General features: G+C 46.6%; 1 protein-coding gene across 1 annotated transcript in view; it reads right to left on the bottom strand.

Moving 5' to 3' along the window:
• The window catches only part of SYN3 (synapsin III), a 350,093-nt gene that overhangs the window by 11,643 nt on the left and 316,379 nt on the right, over window positions 1-22,071 (bottom strand). The window contains exons 10-11 of the mRNA XM_038756250.1: window positions 21,071-21,173; window positions 2,017-2,151 (exon numbers count right to left, since the gene is read on the bottom strand). Of these exons, the coding sequence (XP_038612178.1) occupies window positions 2,017-2,151; window positions 21,071-21,173 (238 nt within the window). The remainder of the gene's footprint in view (window positions 1-2,016; window positions 2,152-21,070; window positions 21,174-22,071) is intronic.

Genomic DNA, 22,071 nt, shown 5'->3' on the forward strand with positions numbered 1-22,071 from the left:
TAAGCCTGTGAGCTCCATGCGGGAAAGGGACTGAGGGGAAAGGGACTGAGTCCATCCCAATTTGCTTGTATCCACCACAGCGCTTAATACAGTGCCTGGCACACAGTAAGCACTTAACGAATACCATAATTATTATTACAATTATTAGATCAGGTTTGGTAAGGTTTAATTCTAAACTAGGCTTGCCTGTTTGCTCCACATCCCTCCCATCCTCCCAGCATCTTCCCAGGATCTCTCCTCCGCCCTCAGCCTTCCCCTTCCCCTCTATTTGTTCATTTATTCATTCGATCGCGTGATTTAGTGGCAAGAGCCCGTGCTGGGACTCCGAAGGTCCTGGGTTCTAATCCCACCTCCGCCACTTGTCTGCTGTGTGAACTTGGGCATGTCACTTAACTTCTCTGTGCCTCAGTTCCCTCATCTGTAAAATGGGGATTAAAAGAGTGAGCCCCACATGGGACAACTGATTATCCTGTATCTACCGGTGCTTAGAACAGTGCTTGGCACATAAGAAGCGCTTAACACCATTATTATTATTACTATTATTATATTTTGAGAGCTTACTTGTGTAAAACACTGTACTAAGTGCTTGAGAGAGTAAGAGAAGCAGCGTGGCTCAGTGGAAAGCGCACAGGCTTTGGAGTCAGAGGTCATGGGTTCAAACCCCGCCTCCGCCACTTGTCGGCTGTGTGACTTTGGGCAAGTCACTTCACTTCTCTGTGCCTCAGTTCCCTCATCTGTAAAATGGGGATTAAAAGAGTGAGCCCCACATGGGACAACTGATTATCCTGTATCTACCGGTGCTTAGAACAGTGCTTGGCACATAAGAAGCGCTTAACAAATACCATTATTATTATTATTATATTTTGAGAGCTTACTTGTGTAAAACACTGTACTAAGTGCTTGAGAGAGTAAGAGAAGCAGCGTGGCTCAGTGGAAAGAGCACGGGCTTTGGAGTCAGAGGTCATGGGTTCAAACCCCGCCTCCGCCACTTGTCGGCTGTGTGACTTTGGGCAAGTCACTTCACTTCTCTGGGCCTCAGTTCCCTCATCTGGAAAATGGGGATTAAAAGTGTGAGCCCCACATGGGACAACTGATTATCCTGTATCTACTGGCGCTTAGAACAGTGCTTGGCACATAAGAAGCGCTTAACAAATACCATTATTATTATTATTATTATTATATTTTGAAAGTTTACTTGTGTAAAACACTGTACACTGTGCTTGAGACAGTAAGAGAAGCAGCGTGGCTCAGTGGAAAGAGCACAGGCTTTGGAGTCAGAGGTCATGGGTTCAAACCCCGCCTCCGCCGCTTGTCGGCTGTGTGACTTTGGGCAAGTCACTTCACTTCTCTGGGCCTCAGTTCCCTCATCTGGAAAATGGGGATTAAGACTGTGAGCCCCCGTGGGACAACCTCATCACCTTGTAACCTCCCCAGCGCTTAGAACAGTGGAAAATGGGGATTAAGACTGTGAGCCCTCGTGGGACAACCTCATCACCTTGTAACCTCCCCAGCGCTTAGAACAGTGCTTTGCACATAGTAAGCACTTAATAAATGCTATCATTATTATTATTATGGCTACAATATAACAATTGTTATATTGTGTAAAACACTGTACACTGTGGTTGAGAGAGTAAGAGAAGCAGCGTGGCTCAGTGGAGAAGAGCAGGGGCTTTGGAGTCAGAGGTCACGGGTTCAAACCCCAGCTCTGCCAATTGTCAGCTGTGTGACTTTGGACAAGTCACTTCACTTCTCTGCGCCTCAGTGACCTCATCTGTAAAATAGGGATTGAGACTGTGAGCCCACCGTGGGACAACCTGATCACCTTGTAACCTCCCCAGTGCTTAAAACAGTGCTTTGCACATAGTAAGCGCTTAATAAATGCCATTATTATTATTATTATTATAACAATAAACACATTCCCCGTCCACAGCGAGCTTCCAGTCTACCCACCCAGCATCCCTCCTACCCTCCCCAAGACGCCCGCGTTTTCCCCCTCCTACCCCACGTTCATTTTACCCAAGGCCTCGGGGGTGAAGGGGAAGTCCCTCCTGTCACCAGCAACTGAGTCATTTTGGAAATGACCAGGTCGGCCACTAGCTGCCTGTCCTCCTCCACGTGCTCCCCAATCAGGGGCATTGAACTGTCCATCACCTGCAAGGAAAACAAAAGACAAAACAAGAGGGTCCAGGCGGTTTATCTGGCGAGAGAGGGGCAGCTCTGTGAGCCCACTGTTGGGTAGGGACCGTCTCTCTATGTTGCCAACTTGTACTTCCCAAGCGCTTAGTACAGTGCTCCGCACACAGTAAGCGCTCAATAAATACGGTTGATTGATTGATTGATTGAGCCCTATACGACCTCCTCTCATCCTGGTTTAACACATACCATCATTGTTAAGATTATTCTATTATTTTTAACAATACAGACTAAGCCCCACTCTTTCATTCATTTCTTTTAGACTGTGAGCCCACTGTTGGGTAGGGACCGTCTCTATGTTGCCAACTTGTACTTCCCAAGCGCTTAGTACAGTGCTCCGCACACAGTAAGCGCTCAATAAATACGATTGATTGATTGATTGATTGAGCCCTATACGACCTCCTCTCATCCTGGTTTAACACATACCATCATTGTTAAGATTATTCTATTATTTTTAACAATACAGACTAAGCCCCACTCTTTCATTCATTTCTTTTAGACTGTGAGCCCACTGTTGGGTAGGGACCGTCTCTATGTTGCCAACTTGTACTTCCCAAGCGCTTAGTACAGTGCTCCGCACACAGTAAGCGCTCAATAAATACGATTGATGATGATTGAACTGTCCATCACCTGCAAGGAAAACAAAAGACGAAACAAGAGGGTCCAGGTGGTTTATCTGGTGAGAGAGGGGCAGCTCTGAAGCCTGGTTAGTGACCCAGATAGCACTCCCTATACGACCTCCTCTCATCCTGGTTTAACAAATACCATCATTGTTAAGATTATTCTATTATTTTTAACAATACAGACTAAGCCCCACTCTTTCATTCATTTCTTTTAGACTGTGAGCCCGCCGTTGGGTAGGGACTGTCTCTCTATGTTGCCAACTTGTACTTCCCAAGCGCTTAGTACAGTGCTCCGCACACAGTAAGCACTCAATAAATACGATTGATTGATTGATTGATTGATTGAGCCCTGTACGACCTCCTCTCATCCTGGTTTAACAAATACCATCATTGTTAAGATTATTCTATTATTTTTAACAATACAGACTAAGCCCCACTCTTTCATTCATTTCTTTTCGACTGTGAGCCCACCGTTGGGTAGGGACTGTCTCTCTATGTTGCCAACTTGTACTTCCCAAGCGCTTAGTACAGTGCTCCGCACACAGTAAGCACTCCATAAATACGATTGATTGATTGATTGATTGAGCCCTATACGACCTCCTCTCATCCTGGTTTAACAAATACCATCATTGTTAAGATCATTCTATTATTTTTAACAATACAGACTAAGCCCCACTCTTTCATTCATTTCTTTTGGACTTTGAGCCCACTGTTGGGTAGGGACCGTCTCTCTATGTTGCCAACCTGTACTTCCCAAGCGCTCAGGACAGTGCTCTGCACACAGTAAGCGCTCAATAAATACGATTGATGATGATTGAACTGTCCATCACCTGCAAGGAAAACAAAAGACAAAACAAGAGGGTCCAGGCGGTTTATCTGGCGAGAGAGGGGCAGCTCTGAAGCCTGGTTAGTGACCCAGGTAGCACTCCCTATATGACCTCCTCTCATCCTGGCACATAGTAAGCGCTTAACAAATACCATCATTGTTAAGATCATTCTATTATTTTTAACAATACAGACTAAGCCCCACTCTTTCATTCATTTCTTTTAGACTGTGAGCCCACTGTTGGGTAGGGACTGTCTCTCTATGTTGCCAACTTGTACTTCCCAAGCGCTTAGTCCAGTGCTCCGCACACAGTAAGCGCTCAATAAATACGATTGCTTGATTGATTGATTTCATTCAATCGTATTTATTGAGTGCTTACTGCGTACTGCACTAAGCACTTAGGAAGTACAAGTTCCGCATCACCATGACTTACTTCCATTGCTCTTCCCCCTTTCCCCATCCCACAGCACTTATGTATGTATATATAATTCTATTTATTTGTATTGATGCCTGTTCATTCATTCACTCCATTGCATTTATTGAGCGCTGTGTGCAGAGCACTGTACTAAGTGCTTGGAAAGTACAATTCGGCAACAGATAGAGACAATCCCTACCCGATGCTTGTATTAATAATGATGGTATTTGTTAAGCACTTACTATGTGCCAAGCACTCTTCTTAGCGCTGGGGTAGACACAAAGTAATCAGGTTGTCCCAAGTGGGGCTCACAGTCTTAATCCCCATTTTACAGATGAGGTAACTGAGGCACAGAAAAGTTAAACGATTTGCCCAAGGTCACCCAGCAGACAAGTGGCGGAGGCGGGATTAGAACCCACGTCCTCTCACTCCCGGGCTCTTTCCACTGAGCCACTCTGCTTCTAAACAGGTATTGATGTCTGTTCCCTCCACCCCTCCCCGTTGTCTGTAAGGATTGTGTCTATTGCTGTATCGTACGTTCCAAGCGCTTAGTACAGTGCTCTGCACACAGTAAGTGCTCAATAAATACGATTGAATGAACGACTGACCATCCTAGAGAGGCAGCGTGGCTCAGTGGAAAGAGCCCGGGCTTGGGAGTCAGAGGTCGTGGGTTCGAATCCCGGCTCCGCCACTTATCAGAAGTGTGACTTTGGGCAAGTCATTTCACTTCTTTGGGCCTCAGTGACCTCATCTGTCAAATGGGGATGAAGACTGTGAGCCCCACGTGGGACAACCTGATTACCTTGTATCTCCCCCAGCGCTTAGAACAGTGCTTGGCACATAGTAAGCGCTTAACATAATAATAATAATAATAGTAATTATTATTATTATTATTATTATTATTATTATTATTATTATTATCCTTGGCCCGGGAGCAATCCAAACCCATTCCGCGAAAGGACCGCTAGATGGCACTATTCTCCATAATAAACCAGATTTCCCTAAAATAACAGAAAACACGGGATGGGATGAGGAATACTTCATTAATTAATAATGGTATTTACTAATAATGATGGAATTTCTTAAGCGCTTACTATGTGCGAAACATTCTTCTAAGCGCTGGGGAGATACAAGGTGAGCAGGTTGTCCCACGTGGACCTCACAATCTTAATCCCCATTTTCCAGATGAGGTAACTGAGGCTCAGAGAAGTGAAGTGACTTGCCCAAGGTCACACTACAGACATGTGGCAGAGCCGGGATTAGAACCCATGACCTCTGACTCCTAAGCCGGGGCTCTTTCCACTGAGCCACGCTGCTTCACGGTTAAGAGCTTAACTGTGTGCCAGGCACTGTACTAAGCACCGGGGTGGATACAAGCAGATCAATCAATCAATCGTATTTATTGAGCGCTTACTGTGTGCAGAGCACTGTACTAAGCGCTTGGGAAGTACAAGTTGGCAACATATACATGTATATGTACATCCATAATTCATTCTAATGGCCGTCTCTCCCTTTAGACCGTAAGCTTCTTGTGAGCAGGGAATGTCTATTTTTTTTGTATCATATCCGCCCAAGTGCTTATCACAGCACTCTGTCCGCAAGAAGCACTCAATAAATAGCACCGATCGGTCCTCGCCCAGAGCTCTTCCCCATCTCCTCCACTTTAGTTCCCACCCCACACCTCCCGACCCCTCACTCCCTTCCCCGGGCTCCCCAGTCAGTGGGGAGACCTTGGCCCCCTGAACGACCCCCCGATATTGCCTCCTAGGTACCCCAGCCCCCATCCCCACCCTGCATCCCCGGCAGCACAGAAACCCCCCGCCCCACCTGCAGTCTGCACAGCCCCGTCATCAGGTTGGACATAGTCCCTGTCCCACGAGGGGCTCACAATCTCCATCCCCACTTTACAGATGAGGTAACAGGCACAGAGACGTGCAGCGACTTGCCCAAGGTCACACAGGAGACAAGTGGCCGAGCCGGATTAGAACCCACGGCCTTTGGAAAACCCGGGCCCGTGTTGTAGCCACTAGGCCATGTTGAATTGGAGAGCAAGTCTCCCGGCGGCCTGGCACCTTGAGGCCCGCGTCCCGTTTGGGATGGGATCACGCAGTTAAAGGCCCAGGGCGTCGGGGCTGTCCTGGGCACACGATGGGGACTTGGCAGAGGGGAAGAAGCCCAGTTCACTAGGCTAAACCCCAACTAGGGAGCTGGGAGCCAGGGTTCCTGGACCGAGCAGCAGACAGGGCAGCAGGGAGCGGCGGATGGCTTTCGTCCATCTCAGCTAAGGCAAATATGCTTTCTCCGGGAGGACTCCCGGCTTCAAGGCTGTCCATCCATCACCTCGCCCCCTCCTACCTCACCTCCCTTCTTTCCTTCTCCAGCCCAGCCCGCACCCTCCGCTCCTCTGCCGCCGCTCACCTCCTCACCGTCCCTCTTTCTCGTCTGTCATCAGTCATCATCAATCGTATTTATTGAGCGCTTACTGTGTGCAGAGCACTGTACTAAGCGCTTGGGAAGTCCAAGTTGGCAACATATAGAGACAGTCCCTACCCAACAGTGGGCTCACAGTCTAAAAGGCTGTGCCGCCGTCGACCCCCAGCCCACATCCTCCCCCTGTCCCGGAATTTCTTCCCTCCGCACATCCACCAAACTAGCTCTCTTCCTCCCTTCAAAGCCCTACTAAGCGCTCACCTCCTCCAGTAGGCCTTCCTACACTGAGCCCCCTCCTTCCCCTCCCCCTCCCCCTGCCCTACCTCCTTCCCCTCCCCACAGCACCTGTATATATGTTTGGACAGATTTATGACTCTATTTTACTTGTACGTATTTACCATTATTATTTTATTTTGTTAATATATTTTGTTTTGTTGTCTGCCTCTCCCTTCTAGACTGTTGTTGGGTAGGGACCGTCTCTATATGTTGCCAACTTGGACTTTCCAAGCGCTTAGTACAGTGTTCCGCACACAGTAAGCACTCAATAAATACAATTGAATGAATGAATGACTTGGTGCATGTGTGTTAGGCAGGGAAAACCCGCGGAAAAGGCACGGGCTGAACAATTTCCATTTCCTCCCCAGGGCCGGAAGCAGTTGGAAAGGAGAAGGCCCAATTCTATGGACTTCTGCTTTACCCTGCCATACTGATACCCAGAGAAGAATGTTCCCAAACACACCGATTTCTCTATCAAACCTTCCCCTGTTTATCACCAGTCTATAAACTCCTCGAATACAGGGCCTGCTCCTAATAATAATAATGATGGCATTTGTTAAGTGCTTACTATGTGCACAGCACCGTTCTAAGCGCTGGGGCGGGGAATACAACGGGATCAAGTTGTCCCACGCGGGGCTCACAGTCTTAATCCCCATTTTACAGATGAGGTAACGGAGGCTCAGAGAAGTTAAGTGACTTGCCCAAGGTCACACAGAAGACATGTGGTGGAGCCGGGATTCGAACCCATGACCTCTGACTCCAAAGCCCGTGCTCTTTCCACTGAGCCACGCTGCTTCTCTGACAATGACAATAATAATTATAATAATAACTGTGGTATTGGTTAAACACCCATTTTGCGCACTGTACTGCACTTTACATTCTACTAAGAGCTGCAGAAGAGCCAAGACAAGCAAGTCAAATGCAATCCAGCGCTTAGAACAGTGCTTGGCACATAGTAAGCGCTTAAATACCAAAAAAAAAATATCCCTGCCCCACATGGGGCTCACAGTTCAAATCACAGTCCTTAATCATCTTTTGTAATACCCTTGAGTAGCTACAAAAGTTGTACTCATTCATTCAATCATATTTACTGAGTACTTACTGTGCACAGAGCACTGTACCAAGTGCTTATTTGATCAGTATTTCTCAAGAACTGGCCCTAGCCTTACCATATAGCTAATACTTATTTTTTAGGATGGGGGTGGAGGTTGAAATTGTTGGTGGTTTTCTAGTTTTTGGGGGGATGCTTTACGTCATGCCATCAGTGTGTTCAAAAAAAGGGAGAGATAGACAGCAGCCCAGTGTGTAGGGCAGAAAGTGAAAGCTCCAAATCAGATCATTTCTCACAAGGGGAAGACCCCCCTTCCCTCTCCTTCGTTTCATCCCCCTCACCTGGCCTGCCACTCCTCTCTTTTGTAATATCCACAGAAGCCAACAAGGAGGGAGCCCGAGGCCAGTGGACTCCCGAGATTCCCTTCCCCTTCTGGAAGGGTGGAATCTTTCGCCTGCTCCAGGGAAAAAATTTTCCATCCCAGAATCACCCTCCCCACACAGGTCGGATGAAAGCAGTTCAACACAACAGCTTCAGCCCCTCACAGGGCTGGGCTCTGGAAGCACTCCACGGCAAACTTTCCATTCTCACCCAGATTTTCTTTTCTATCTCTCAACCAAGCCTTTCCATTCTCACCCAGATGACCAGATTTTCTTTTCTGCCTCTTAACCGAAGGCCTGTGGATTTCCAGCCAAGTGGCCTAGTGAAAAGTGGACAGATGGGCCTGGGAATCGGGGGACCTGGATTCTGATCTTGTCTCCGCTACTTTCCAGCTTTTTGACCTTGGCCAACTCGCTTAACTTCTCTTTGCTTCAGTTTCCCCAACTGGAAAATGGGGATTCAATAGAGATTCTCCCTTCTACGGAAAACTGTGAGCCCCATGTGGGCCAGGGACTGTGTCTGACCTCGTTGTCTTGTAACTACTCTAGCACTTACTACAGTGCTTGGCACAGAATAATCACTTAACAAGTGCCACAATTAGCCAATCACATTTATTTATAATAATAATATAATAATAATGGCATTTATTAAGCGCTTACTACGTGCAAAGCACTGTTCTAAGTGCTGGGGAGGTTACAAGGTGATCAGGTTGTCCCACATGGGGCTCACAGTCTTCACCCCCATTTTACAGATGAGGGAACTGGGGCCCAGAGAAGTTAAGTGACTTGCCCGAAGTCACACAGCTGACAAGTGGCAGAGCTCGGATTTGAACCCATGACCTCTGACTCCAAAGCCCGGGCTCTTTCCACTGAGCCACGCTGCTTCTAGCACTGTACTAAGCGCTTGGAAGAGTACAACAAATATAACAGACATATGCCCTGCTCACAACAAGCTTACAGTCTAGAGGGGGAGACAGACATTAATATAAATAAAATTACAGATATGTACAAAAGTGCTGTGGGGCTTATTCTTCTTATTGGTCTAGGGAATACGTATTGTTTTTCAGACCCTCAGAACCACTATAAAACTGAAACAAGTCAATTTAAGTTTCCTTGGAGAACAAACCAGATCTCAAGTACCTACCTATGTAATTGTATAACTACACAGTTGTACCCAAGCAATCCAGGGAGAGTAATCTAGTAGAAGAACGGAGGAACAGACTATGTGGTCTGATGGAGGAAGGCGGCAAAACCCAGACAAGCTTTCTGAAGCAATCTTTTTGCTTTCTTTAAGCAATCTGAAGCAATCTTTAAGCTCTCTGCTTAAGAGCGCTGTTTTAAGCAGGGAACTGTAATGCTATTAGATTGTAATATCCTTGGGGCAGGGATTGTGTCTTTGGTGTAGCCTCAAAGGACCTAATTAAGTGCTCTGCAAACAGACGGCACTCACTCATTCATTCATTCAATCAATCCACACTGGCTTCCAAACTTGCTTGCCCTTTTCCCCAATTGCTAAACAGGGAATCAGCTATGTTCCCCAGGAATGTTGGAGAATCAAGGACGATAGTTCCATGATGGGAGATAAGAGGGAAAAGTTAAGGGAAGTTAGGTTTTTATGGATTGGATAAATGGATTATGGATTGGAGAACCTACAACAGGTCTGTCTCAGCAAGGCGCACATTCCCATATAGTGCCTTGAGGAAAATGCCACCAAAATCCACCTACAGTTATGGTCTCCCCCTCTAGACTCTAAGCTTATTGTGGGCAAGGAACACACCTGCTAAATCTTTTAAATTGTACTCTCCGAAGGGCTTAATACAGTGCTCTGCACAAAGCGCTCAATAGATACCATTAATTGATTAGTATGTGGCTAAAAAGTGTACCTATGGTATGCTTTTCAATCTCACACACACACAGGTGAACTTCACCCTCAGTAAAAACATAGAGGTGTGTGTGCACATACAATCCATGCGTATTGTGTTCACAAACTGGCTAATTTATTTGGGAGTTGGGGCTTCTCAGTAGTCTAATCGAACTATGCTATGGTAACCCAGGGCATTTGGAGAATTCAGAATCAAGTATTCACCTATGGAAGGAAGATAATAATAATGGTGACAGGTGTTAAGTACTTTCTAGCTGTCAAGCACTGTACTAAAAACAGGGTTAGATGCATAATAATTAGGTCAGACAGAGTCTCTGTCCCACATGAGACTCACAGAATAGGAGGGAGGGAGAAGGGCAGAGACTCTCCATTTCCGCCAATTGCCAGCTGGGTGACTTTGGGCAAGTTGCTTAACTTCTCTGTGCCTCAGTTCCCTCATCTGTAAAATGGGGATTAAGATTGTGAGCCCCCCCACCGAGGGACAACGCAATCACCTTGTAACCTCCCCAGCGCTTAGAACAGTGCTTTGCACATAGTAAGCACTTAAGAAATGCCATCACCATTATTATTATTGAATGGGAGACTCTCCATTTTACAAATGAGAAAACTGAAGCACAGAGCAGTTAAGTGAGTTGCCCAAGGCCGTGAAGCAGGTAAGGAATAGAGCCGTGAGGAGAATCCGGACCCTCTGACCTGTATATATGGCACAAGGGTTGCACGTATTTATTGCTCTATTTATTTATTTATTTAACTTGTACATATCTATTTATTTTATTTTGTTAGTATGTTTGGTTTTGTTCTCTGTCTCCCCCTTTTTAGACTGTGAGCCCACTGTTGGGTAGGGACTGTCTCTATATGTTGCCAACTTGGACTTCCCAAGTGCTTAGTACAGTGCTCTGCACACAGTAAGCACTCAATAAATAATGATAGCATTTATTAAGCGCTTACTATGTGCAAAGCACTGTTCTAAGCTCTGGGGAGATCACAACGTGATCAGGTTGTCCCACGGGGGGCTCACAGTCTTAATCCCCATTTTACAGATGAGGTAACTGAGGCCTAGAGAAGTGAAGTGACTTGCCCAAAGTCACACAGCTGACAACTGACAGAGCCGGGATTGGAACCCATGACCTCTGACTTCAAAGCCCGTGTTCTTTCCACTGGGCCACGCTGCTTCAATACGATTGATTGATTGATTCTGACTCCCATTGCTGTGCTCTCTCTACTGGGCCATGCTGCTTCTAAGGAAGAACCAGGGTACGGCCTATTGTCATGGGTAAAGCGGTGCCTCTGGAGCCTGCCTTTGAGTGAGCACTTCTCTCTCTGCTGGGATTTTACTCTGCCTGTCTCTCCCCAGCATCAGGTGCTCCGGTGAGCCTTGACTGCTTGCTGCACGAACCAAATGAAGCCTCCGCTGTGAAGGTCAAGGGCTGCAGGTAAGGCATCATCATTCAGGGGAATCGAGAGCAGACCCTATAGACCTCTCCTCATTCCCGTGGCCCTCTGAGTGCTCTGCCCACAGATGGGGCTCAGAAAACTGCTGAGCAAGCTTGGACTTGCTGATAAACAGTAAGGGGATAATAATAATAATAATAATAATGATGGCATTTATTAAGCGCTTACTATGTGCAAAACACTGTTCTAAGCGCTGGGGAGTTTACAAGACGATCAGGTTGTCCCACGGGGGGCTCACGATGCCTGTCATTGCTGGCCAGTAGCATCCAGGTTGCCCAGTGTGCCCATCTGTGCCACATGCACACGTGTGTTTATTTATTTTACTTGTACATGTCTATTCTATTTATTTTATTTTGTTAGTACGTTTGGTTTTGTTCTCTGTCTCCCCCTTTTAGACTGTGAGCCCACTGTTGGGTAGGGACTGTCTCTATATGTTGCCAACTTGTACATCCCAAGCGCTTAGTACAGTGCTCTGCACACAGTAAGCGCTCAATACGATTGATTGATTAGCTTGTGTCTGAAGATACTCCTGTTGATCTTGAACCACCCTCTCTGTCTACAAGTATAGCTGAAAATGTGTAAGCGATCATGCATACCAATTTATTTGGGAGTTGGGGTTTCTCAGTAGTCTAATTGAACTATGCTATGGTAACCCAGGGCATTTGAAGAACTCAGAATCAAGTATTCACCTATGGATAGAAGATAATAATAATGGTGACAGGTGTTAAGTACTTTCTAGCTGTCAAGCACTGTACTAAAAACAGGGTTAGATACATAATAATTAGGTCAGACAGAGTCTCTGTCCCACATGACATTAGTACAGTGCTCAGCGCTTATTAGTGCTTGGCACAAGCATTTAACAAGTACCATTATTATTATTATCAAAAGTGAGTTTCTCTGATCCACTTGAGGCCTACTCTGGAAGCTCGTTGCTGTAGTACAGTGCCTGGCACGGAGTAAGCGTTTACTACCATAATAATAATAATTATTGTTATTAATGAAAGTGTATTTCTCTGATCCACTTCAGGCCTAGACTGGAAGCTTGTTGCAGGGAACGTGTCTACCAATTCTGTTGTACGGTACTCTCCCAAGCATTCAGTACAATGCTCTGCACACAGTGAGCACTCAAAAAATTCCACTGATGATGATGATGATGGTGATAGATCATGTCTTTGTGTCATATTTCTGCCTGAATCCCCTGAGATAATGATGTTCCTCAGGAGCTAGTCTACTAGAATTCCTACCAGAATGGAGGCCTCTGGGACACTACAGTGGTTCCTCGTTTTTTTTTCCTCGAAGGTGGAGTTGATTTTTAATATCTTCTTCCTCAGAGCTGAGGAAGGAATGGCAGACATTCACCTGAGTTACACATCACTTCTGTGCCTGAAGCTCTCAGCCGGTATAACAACATGAGATGAACTGGGACATTTACCCGTCATCATGAAAGGGTGATAATTTCTTCGCCGGGTGCCAAAGTCATCTCTTCACCAGTCATCTGGTCCTCTTTTCCTTGAGGAGCCTCCTTTTCCTTATAATCCCTTCTAGACTGTAAGCTCCTTCTAGGCAGAAAGCACATCTACCAATAATGTTCTCTTGTATTTTCTCCCAAGTGCTTTGTACGGTGCTCTGCACACAGTAGGGGTTCAATAAAAACCATTGATGGATTGATTGATTTCAATGGTAAAAGGTGATTCAGAAGATAAAAGAAGCACTGCCACATTCTTGTGAGCGATGAGGACGGAGGCCTCAACGCTTTTCAGAAATCCGTGTGATAACAGGGCTTTAAGTTGGTAGAAGAGTGTTTAGTTTTTCTAGTCATCTCATTTTATCCTCACCACATCCCTCTGAGGTAGGGAGGGATAGGCATTTTCACTGTTCATTCATTCAATCGTATTTATTGAGCACTTACTGTGTGCAGAGCACTGTACTAAGCGCTTGGGAAGAACAAGTTTGCAACATATAGAGACGGCCCCTACCCAACAGCGGGCTCACAGTCTAGAAGGGGGAGACAGACAACAAAATAAAACATATAAGCCAAATAAAATAAATAGAATAAATATGTACAAGTAAAATAGAGTTACAAATATGTACAAACATATATACATATATACAGGTGCTGTATATATACTGTAATACTGTATACTGGAATATACTGCTATTTTATGGAAGAGGAAACTGAAGAACAGAGATGTTAGATGACTTGGCCAAGGTCACCCAGCACATCAGTGGCAGAGCTTTTTTTTTTCTAACGGTACTTGTTAAGTGCTTACTGTGTGCCAAGCACTGTACTAAGCTCTGGGGTAGAGTCAAGATAATCAGGTTGGACACAGTCTCTGTTCCACCTGGGGCTCACAGCCTAAGTAGGAAGGAATAGGGTTTAATCCTCATTTTACAGATAATAATAATAATGATGGCATTTATTAAGCACTTACTATGTGCAAAGCACTGTTCTAAGCGCTGGGGTAGATACAAGGTGATCAGGTTGTCCCACGGGGGGCTCAGAGTCTTAATCCCCATTTTCCAGATGAGGTAACTGAGGCCCAGAGAAGTGAAGTGACTTAAGTGAAGTGAAGTACAGTGCTCTGCACATATTAAGCGCTCAATAAATACGATTGATGATGGCTTGCCCAAAGTCACACAGCTGACAATTGGCAGAGCCGGGATACGAAACCCTGACCTCTGACTCCAAAGCCCGGGCTCTTTCCACTGAGCCACACTGCTTCTCTGAAGCATCTTCTGAATCACCTTTTACCACTGAAATAATAATGATGATGATAATAATAATGATGATAATAATGATGATGGCATTTATTAAGTGCTTACTATGTGCAAAGCACTGTTCTAAGCGCTGGGGTAGATACAAGGTGATCAGGTTGTCCCACGGGGGGCTCACAGTCTTAATCCCCATTTGACAGATGAGGTACCTGAGGCCCAGAGAAGTGAGGTGACTTGCCCAAGGCCACGCAGCAGAAAAGCATTAGAACGCAGGTCCTCTGACTTCCCAGGTTTGGGCTTGGAATTAGAACTGGGATTAGAACACAGGTCCCCTAACTTTCAGGCCCTTGGTTCTTTCTAGAATCCCACTCAGCATCCTTAGTGCTTGCCAATCAATCAATCAATCAATCAATCATATTTATTGAGCGCTTACTATGTGCAGAGCACTGTACTAAGCACTTGGGAAGTACAAATTGGCAACATATAGAGACAGTCCCTACCCAACAGTGGGCTCACAGTCTAAAAGGGGGAGACAGAGAACAAAACCAAACATACTAACAAAATAAAATAAATAGAATAGATACGTACAAGTAAAATAGAGTAATAAATATGTACATAAATATGACTTTGGGTAACACTTCATCATCATCATCATCATCAATCGTATTTATTGAGTGCTTACTGTGTGCAGAGCACTGTACTAAGCGCTTGGGAAGTACAAATTGGCAACATATAGAGACAGTCCCTACCCAACAGTGGGCTCACAGGCTAAAAGGGGGAGACAGAGAACAAAACCAAACATACTAACAAAATAAAATAAATAGAATAGATATGTACAAGTAAAATAGAGTAATAAATATGTACAAACATATATACATATACACAGGTGCTGTGGGGAAGGGAAGGAGGTAAGATGGGGGGGATGGAGAAGGGGACGAGGGGGAGAGGAAGGAAGGGGCTCAGTCTGGGAAGGCCTCCTGGAGGAGGGGAGCTCTCAGGAGGGCCTTGAAGGGAGGAAGAGAGCTAGCTTGGCGGATGGGCAGAGGGAGGGCATTCCACGCCCGGGGGATGACGTGGGCCGGGATAGAGTAACATAGTAAGTGCTTAATAAATGCCATTATTATTATTAGCCAGCTGACAAGTGGCGGAGTCGGGAGTTGAACCCACGACCTCTGCCTCCAAAGCCCGTGCTCTTTCCACTGAGCCACGCTGCTTCTCTATTATCACCACCCAATTACGTTACATTACATCATTGCCAGGATGTAGAGAAGTGGCCCCTTAAAGGCTTCGCTCCCTTCGGACTTGCCGTTCCACCACTGGGCAGGGAGGTTCCTTAGCTCCACCTGGATCCAATGCTATCGGGATCACGAGGCTCTGGGAAGTGCTGGTGTTTCTCCCAGCCGCCTCCCGGTCCCCGAGCCTGTGTCACAAGGCCCTGGAGAGCTGATCTGCCCAGCTGGAGCCCACGGTCACCGCAGCTGGCCTGGAGGCTCACGTGTTTCTCATTAGCTGCTAAAACCTGAGTGGGCGGGAGAGATCTCCCATGCATAGTTTTCCAGTGTGTCAGCCGCCCTGACCGTAATCTCGGGGGAGGACAGGGCTGAGAGGGTGAGGTCTCGGCAGGGAAAGTCAGTGGGGAGATGAGAAATGGGGGGTTCTTCCTGTGCCTGAGCTGAGACAAGCGAATCGGCCAGTGGGCCAGCTGCTGGGCCTCACCTCCGACGGCCAGTTCTTTTCCACTCGGCCTAGTTTCGCTTCTCTTCGGCACGGCCCAGGACCGTCGAATGACGGAATCACGGGGCCTAAACCTCTTGAGTTTCTGACCTCGGCAAAATCTTCCCCCGGGTTCCGTCCAAAAGACATTAATGGCTCCTCCCCTACCCCATTGCGGGAGGGTGGGAAGTTCAATACGACAAAAAGAAATGTTTCTTCTTCTCACAGTGGGGGAGAAGCACACAGAATACATTAGCACAGGAAGCTGTGCAGACCAACAACATCAGTAGGTCTCAGAAGGGTTCGGACGCGAATGAGAGGGCCGAGGTGAGTTTTGAGGAAAAGTTAGGGGTGTAATCAATCCATCAATTAGCTGTATTTCGGCAGAGCACTGTACTCAGTGCTTGGGAGAGTAGTCAGTTGTATTCATTGAGCGCTCACTGTGTGCAGAGCACTGCACTAAGTGCTCAGGAGAGTACTATACAATAAACCAGACCATTTCACAGTGGTTGAAAATACCATTGGAATTTAACAATAATAATGGTCATATTTGTATTGTATTGAGAAGTGTAGCATTGTCACAAACACTTGAGTGTGGGTACCACACTCTGAGGAGTTGTCCACCAGAGAAGTAACTCGGTATTAATCCTTGTCACTTGGAAATGATAGAAGACCCTCCTTGAGGGTGGTATTTGGGCTACAAGTCCAAAGCTTGGGCACCAGAGCCAAATGAGGGACTTAAGAGCCCAGAGGTGAGTTACTGGCTGAGTGCGACAAATCCGATCCCATTTTACAGGTGGAGAAACCAAAGCCCAGGGCCAGTGAAGCCAAGGGCACGCTGCCAGGCAGTAGATAAGGTAGGAATGGAATCCAGACACTCACACTCCCCACCTTCAAAGCCTTACTGAAGGCCCATCTCCTCCAAGAGGCCTTCCCAGACTAAGCCCCACTTTTCCTCATCTCCCACTCCCTTCTTCATCACCCGGGCTTGCTCTTCTCCTCTCTCCCTGCCCTACAGCACTTAGGTATATATCCGTTATTTTATGTGTTTATATTGCTGTGTGTATTTTATGCGTGTGAGCTCACTGTGAGCAGGGATTTTCTCTCTCTATTGCTGTATTGTACTTTCCCAAGTGCTTAGTACAGTGCTCTGCACACAGTAAGCGCTCAGTAAATACGATGGAATGAATGAACCCAGCATTCCAACACCCCAGACCTCAAGAAGCAGCGTGGCTCAGTGGAAAGAGCATGGGCTTTGGGGTCAGAGGTCGTGGGTTCAAATTCCGGCTCTGCCAATTGTCAGCTGCGTGACTTTGGGCAAGTCACTTAACTTCTCTGCACCTCAGTTACCTCATCTGTAAAATGGGGATTAAAACTGTGAGCCCCCGTGGGGCAACCTGATCACCTTGTAACATCCCCAGTGCTTAGAACAGTGCCTTGCACATAGTAAGCGCTTAATAAATGCTATTATTATTATTATTATTATTATCTTGTATATCTTGCCCCTGACTTCTTGCCCATATCCTGCCTCTGGCCTGTAGTGCTCTCCTCCTCATATCAGACAGAAAATTACTCTCCCCGACTTCAAAGCCTCACTGAAGGCCCATCTCCTCCAAGAGCCTTCCCCGGATAAGCCCTCCTTTCCTCCTCTTCCATTCCCTTCTGCATTACCCTGACTTGCTACCTTTATTCATTCCCCCCACCCAGCCCCACAGTACTAAAGTACATATGTGTAATTTATTTATTTATATTGTCTGTCTCCCTCTCTAGACTGTAAGCTCGTTGTCGGCAGGGAATGTGTCTGTTTTTTGTTGTACTGTCCTCTCCCAAGCATTTACCTCCTTCCCCTTCCCACAGCACCTGTATATATGTTTGTACAGATTTATTACTCTATCTATTTTGCTTGTACATATTTACTATTCTATTTATTTTGTCAATGATGTGCATCTAGCTTTACTTCTATTTATTCTGATGACTTGACACCTGACCACATATTTTGTTTTGTTGTCTGTCTCCCCCTTCTAGACTGTGAGCCCGTTGTTGGGTAGGGACCGTCTCTATATGTTGCCAACTTGTACTTCCCAAGCACTTAGTACAGCGCTCTGCACACAGTAAGCGCTCAATAAATACGATTGAATGAATAAGTGAATGCTCTGCACACATTAAGTGCTCAATAAATACGATTGACTGACCGATCCACACCTTTGGGCTAGCCTTGATCTCCGGATCCTACCTTTCCTTCTGTTTTCCCATCAGCCCTGACCAAAATTCCCTCCTGTAGGCATCCTCCCTCCCCTCCCTCAAAACCCCTCTCCAATCCCACCTTCTGCTGGAAGTCTTCACCTCTTCACCTGAATGGGTGGCCCCCAAATGGCCTGGTCTAATTATCGGGTCTCCTGGAATGGTCCACACCATTCCAACCGAAATGAGAACGTGGCCAAATCGACTCTCTTCCTCTGCCCCACCACAATCCGCCTCTAAATGGAAATCCAATCCATCGAGTCTCAATATGAGCCCCAAAGGGCCGCTGGAGAACATGAAGGGAATCACAAATGGTTTACCTACCCAAAGCAGAGAAGGGCGCCCGGCACACAGTAAGCGCTCAATAAATGCGACTGAATGAATGAAAAGGGGATGCTCGTCACCTTCTAGATGGAAATCCAAACCACCGAGCCTCAATATGAGCCCCAAAGGGCCACTGGAGGACATGAAGGGAATCACAAATGGTTTACCCACCCAAAGCAGAGAAGGGCGCCCGGCACACAGTAAGCGCTCAATAAATGCGACTGAATGAATGAAAAGGGGATGCTCGTCACCTTCTAGATGGAAATCCAAACCACCGAGCCTCAATATGAGCCCCAAAGGGCCACTGGAGGACATGAAGGGAATCACAAATGGTTTACCTACCCAAAGCAGAGAAGGGCGCCCGGCACACAGTAAGCGCTCAATAAATACGACTGAATGGATGAAAAGGGGATGCTCGTCACCTCATCAGATGAGGATTTGCTAGGAAGTCATCTAGAACGGGTGGCGGGGTCATGACCCCCACACCCTTATTCCCTGCCCCAACTGCGTTCCTAAAACTTTCTTATTTTGGGCCCTCTCTCTAATGGGAAAAAAACACTTTGATAAAGCACATCCTGGATCTGGTTGGGAATACCAGCTCTGGACTTCTTCCCTGTGGGAAGTGTCTTTCCAGTCGGCTCTCCATGGCTTGTGTGCCTTGTTCTGAAAAGCGAGCTGCTCTCTCAGCTCAGAGCAAAGCAGAGCTAACCATGTGCTCAACCACTGGTGGGGCCATCCCTCCCTGAGAGCCTGCCCTTCTGACAGTGCTCTCTGGTCTCTAGGATGATGCTTGCTCAGTGTTTACTGATGAAAACAATGATAACTGAATCAAATGGGAAGATGGTGGGTGTTAATTTGTGTGTGTGTATGTATAAGCATGCTGGATATTTTTCGGGCAACCTCAAAAATGACATCAGAAGCCCGGAACCTTCCAAAGTCCAGAAAATGCCCTCCTCTTCCCTTTTGAAGCGAGTGGCTGTGAAAGAAGAGGCTGAGAAAGAACAAAGCTGGTTCTTGCTTATGCCTGTGTCTCGGCCTCTCCCCAGAGGTCACTCGCCAGTGACTTCCTCTCCCATCTCACCCCTACAGTCCTCTTTCCCTGCAGAAAGGTTGTTATTCAGGAATCTGGGGAAAAAAACCCCAACCAGCAGATGACGAGGGTGCGACCATTTCAATTTTTTGAGGTTGCGTTGTTTTTAGGCATGAGTCTGAAGGAGAATGTGAATTTGACTGGAATAAGGGAAATGAGTGTACAATGTGTATGCTGGATTGGGTGAGGAGCAGGGAGGAGGAGGAGGCGGCGGGGGGAGGGAGAAAGATGTAGTTGGAATGCCTGCATTTTAGAATATGGGTCTATGACAAAGAGTTCATCTGGGCCCTGAATCCTGTCACTGGTGTTTGTTCCTGAGAAAATCTGGTATTTGTAGATTTACTTTCTGCTTCAAGGAACTCAAAGCCCCTTACTGTATACTGCTTTCAAGTATTATTAGTCCCATTTTACAGATAAGGAAATGGAGACCAGAGACAAAGCAACTAGCTCACCCAGATCTCCTTCCCAGCCTGGTGATTTGCAAAGTAGAACCTGAAAGAATTAATGAGCTGAAATTTATACATCTCTTGACCTGAACGCGTGCCTGTGGATATGCAGCTGTGCACTCCGGAGGCAGGCTTATCAATAATAATAGTGGTACTCATTACCTGCTTATAATAATAATAATAATAATAATAATAATAATAATAATAATAATAATAATAGTATTTGTTAAGCACTTACTATGTGCAAAGCACCGTTCTAAGTGCTGGAAGCAGAGTCCCTAGTGGGTAGAACTAGGTGCCTAGTGAGAAGCAGCCTGGCTCAGTGGAAAGAGCATGGGCTTTGGAGTCAGAGGTCATGGGTTCAAATCCCGACTCCGCCAATAGTCAGCTGTGTGACTTTGGGCAAGTCACTTAACTTCTCTGGGCCTCGGGGACCTCATCTGTAAAATGGGGATTAAGATTGTGAGCCCCACATGGGACAACCCGATCACCTTGTATCCTCCCCAGAGCTTGGCACTGGAGGTTCTAATCCAGCTCCTCCATTTGTCTGCTCTATGACTCTGAGCAAGTCACTTAACTTCTCTGGGCCTCAGTTATCTCATCTGTAAAATGGGGAGCAAGACTGCGAGCCCCTTGTGGGACAAGGACCAGGTCCAACCTGATTCGCTTATTTCTACTACAGTGTCTGGCACATAGGAAGCACTTAACAAATACCATTAAAAAAACAACAATGTGCTAAGTTCTGGGGTAGGTACAAGATAATCAAACTGGACACAGTCCCTGTCCCACATGGAGCACCCAGTCTATCAAGGAAAATGAGTATTTTATCCCCATTTTATCGATGAGGAAACCGAGGCACAGTGAGCAGACTGAGGCACAAAGAGGCACAGACTGGCCACAAGGCCACACTGCCTCTGAAGGCCTCCTTGCCTTTGCATTGGTAGGTAAGCGCTTAGTACAGTGCTCTGCACATAGCAAGCGCTCAATAAATACGATTGATGATGGACTCTCACCTCAATGATGTAATCCTTCCCGTCCTTGCTGTGGACTGCTTTGACAGCACAGATGTCCAAGCCACCAAACATTTCTGCGCAGGTGTCCACCCACAGTCGGTACCTGAAGACACCAAAGGAGACAGGATCAGAGGCCAGAGTTGACTCTCTGAGGATCGCCATGGGACAGGGCCAGCTTGGTTTCCCAGTCGACGCAGAGAGGGGAGGGACAGGGAAGTAGGGAGTAGGGGAAACGAAGCCTTAGTCGGGGAAGGCCTCTAAGAGGAGACGGGATCGTAGTAGAGCTTCAAAGGTGGGGAGAGTGGCCGACTGTCAAATATGAAGAGGTAGGGCTTTCCAGGTCAGAGGGAGGACGTGGACAAAGGGTCGGTGGTGAGACAGACAAGAACGACGTAGTGAGTAGGTTGGCATCAGAGGAGCAAAGTAAGAGTGCTAAATTGGAGCAGGGAGTCAGAGAGGTAAGGTAGGAGAGGGAGAACTCATTGAGTGCTTTAAAGCCGACACCAAGGAGTTTCTGTTTGACATGGAGGTGGATGGGCCACCATTGGTGGTTCTTGAGGAAGGGGGATTGTATTTGTCTACCAATTGTATTGGAGCCTCCTCTTCCAAGTGCTTAATACAATGTTCTGCACACCGTAGGTGCTCAGAAAACACCACTGATAGATTTGGTCTTCAGGGTCCCTGCCCCACAGCAGTGTTCGAAGACCTGAGAGGAATGACCTATAAGTCTTAGAGTTTGCGTAGGACTATAGCTCAGAAGGGACTAAGAGGAGGTCAGGAGAGAAGGAGACACAGTTAATAAAAGGAAGTCAGGAGAGAAGGAGACACAGTTATATCTGTTATACACAGTGAGCACTCAGTCAATGTGATTTATTGACAGAAGAAGAGGGCCCCCTCACCCCTCGACTGTAGACTGTAAACTCGTTGTGGGCAGGAAATGTGTCTGTTATATTGTTGTATTCACCCAAGTGCTATAAGGGACTATAACTCAGAAGGGGAGG

Source organism: Tachyglossus aculeatus, chromosome 14 (assembly GCF_015852505.1).
Source record: "Tachyglossus aculeatus isolate mTacAcu1 chromosome 14, mTacAcu1.pri, whole genome shotgun sequence".
Taxonomy (NCBI): Eukaryota; Metazoa; Chordata; class Mammalia; order Monotremata; family Tachyglossidae; genus Tachyglossus; species Tachyglossus aculeatus.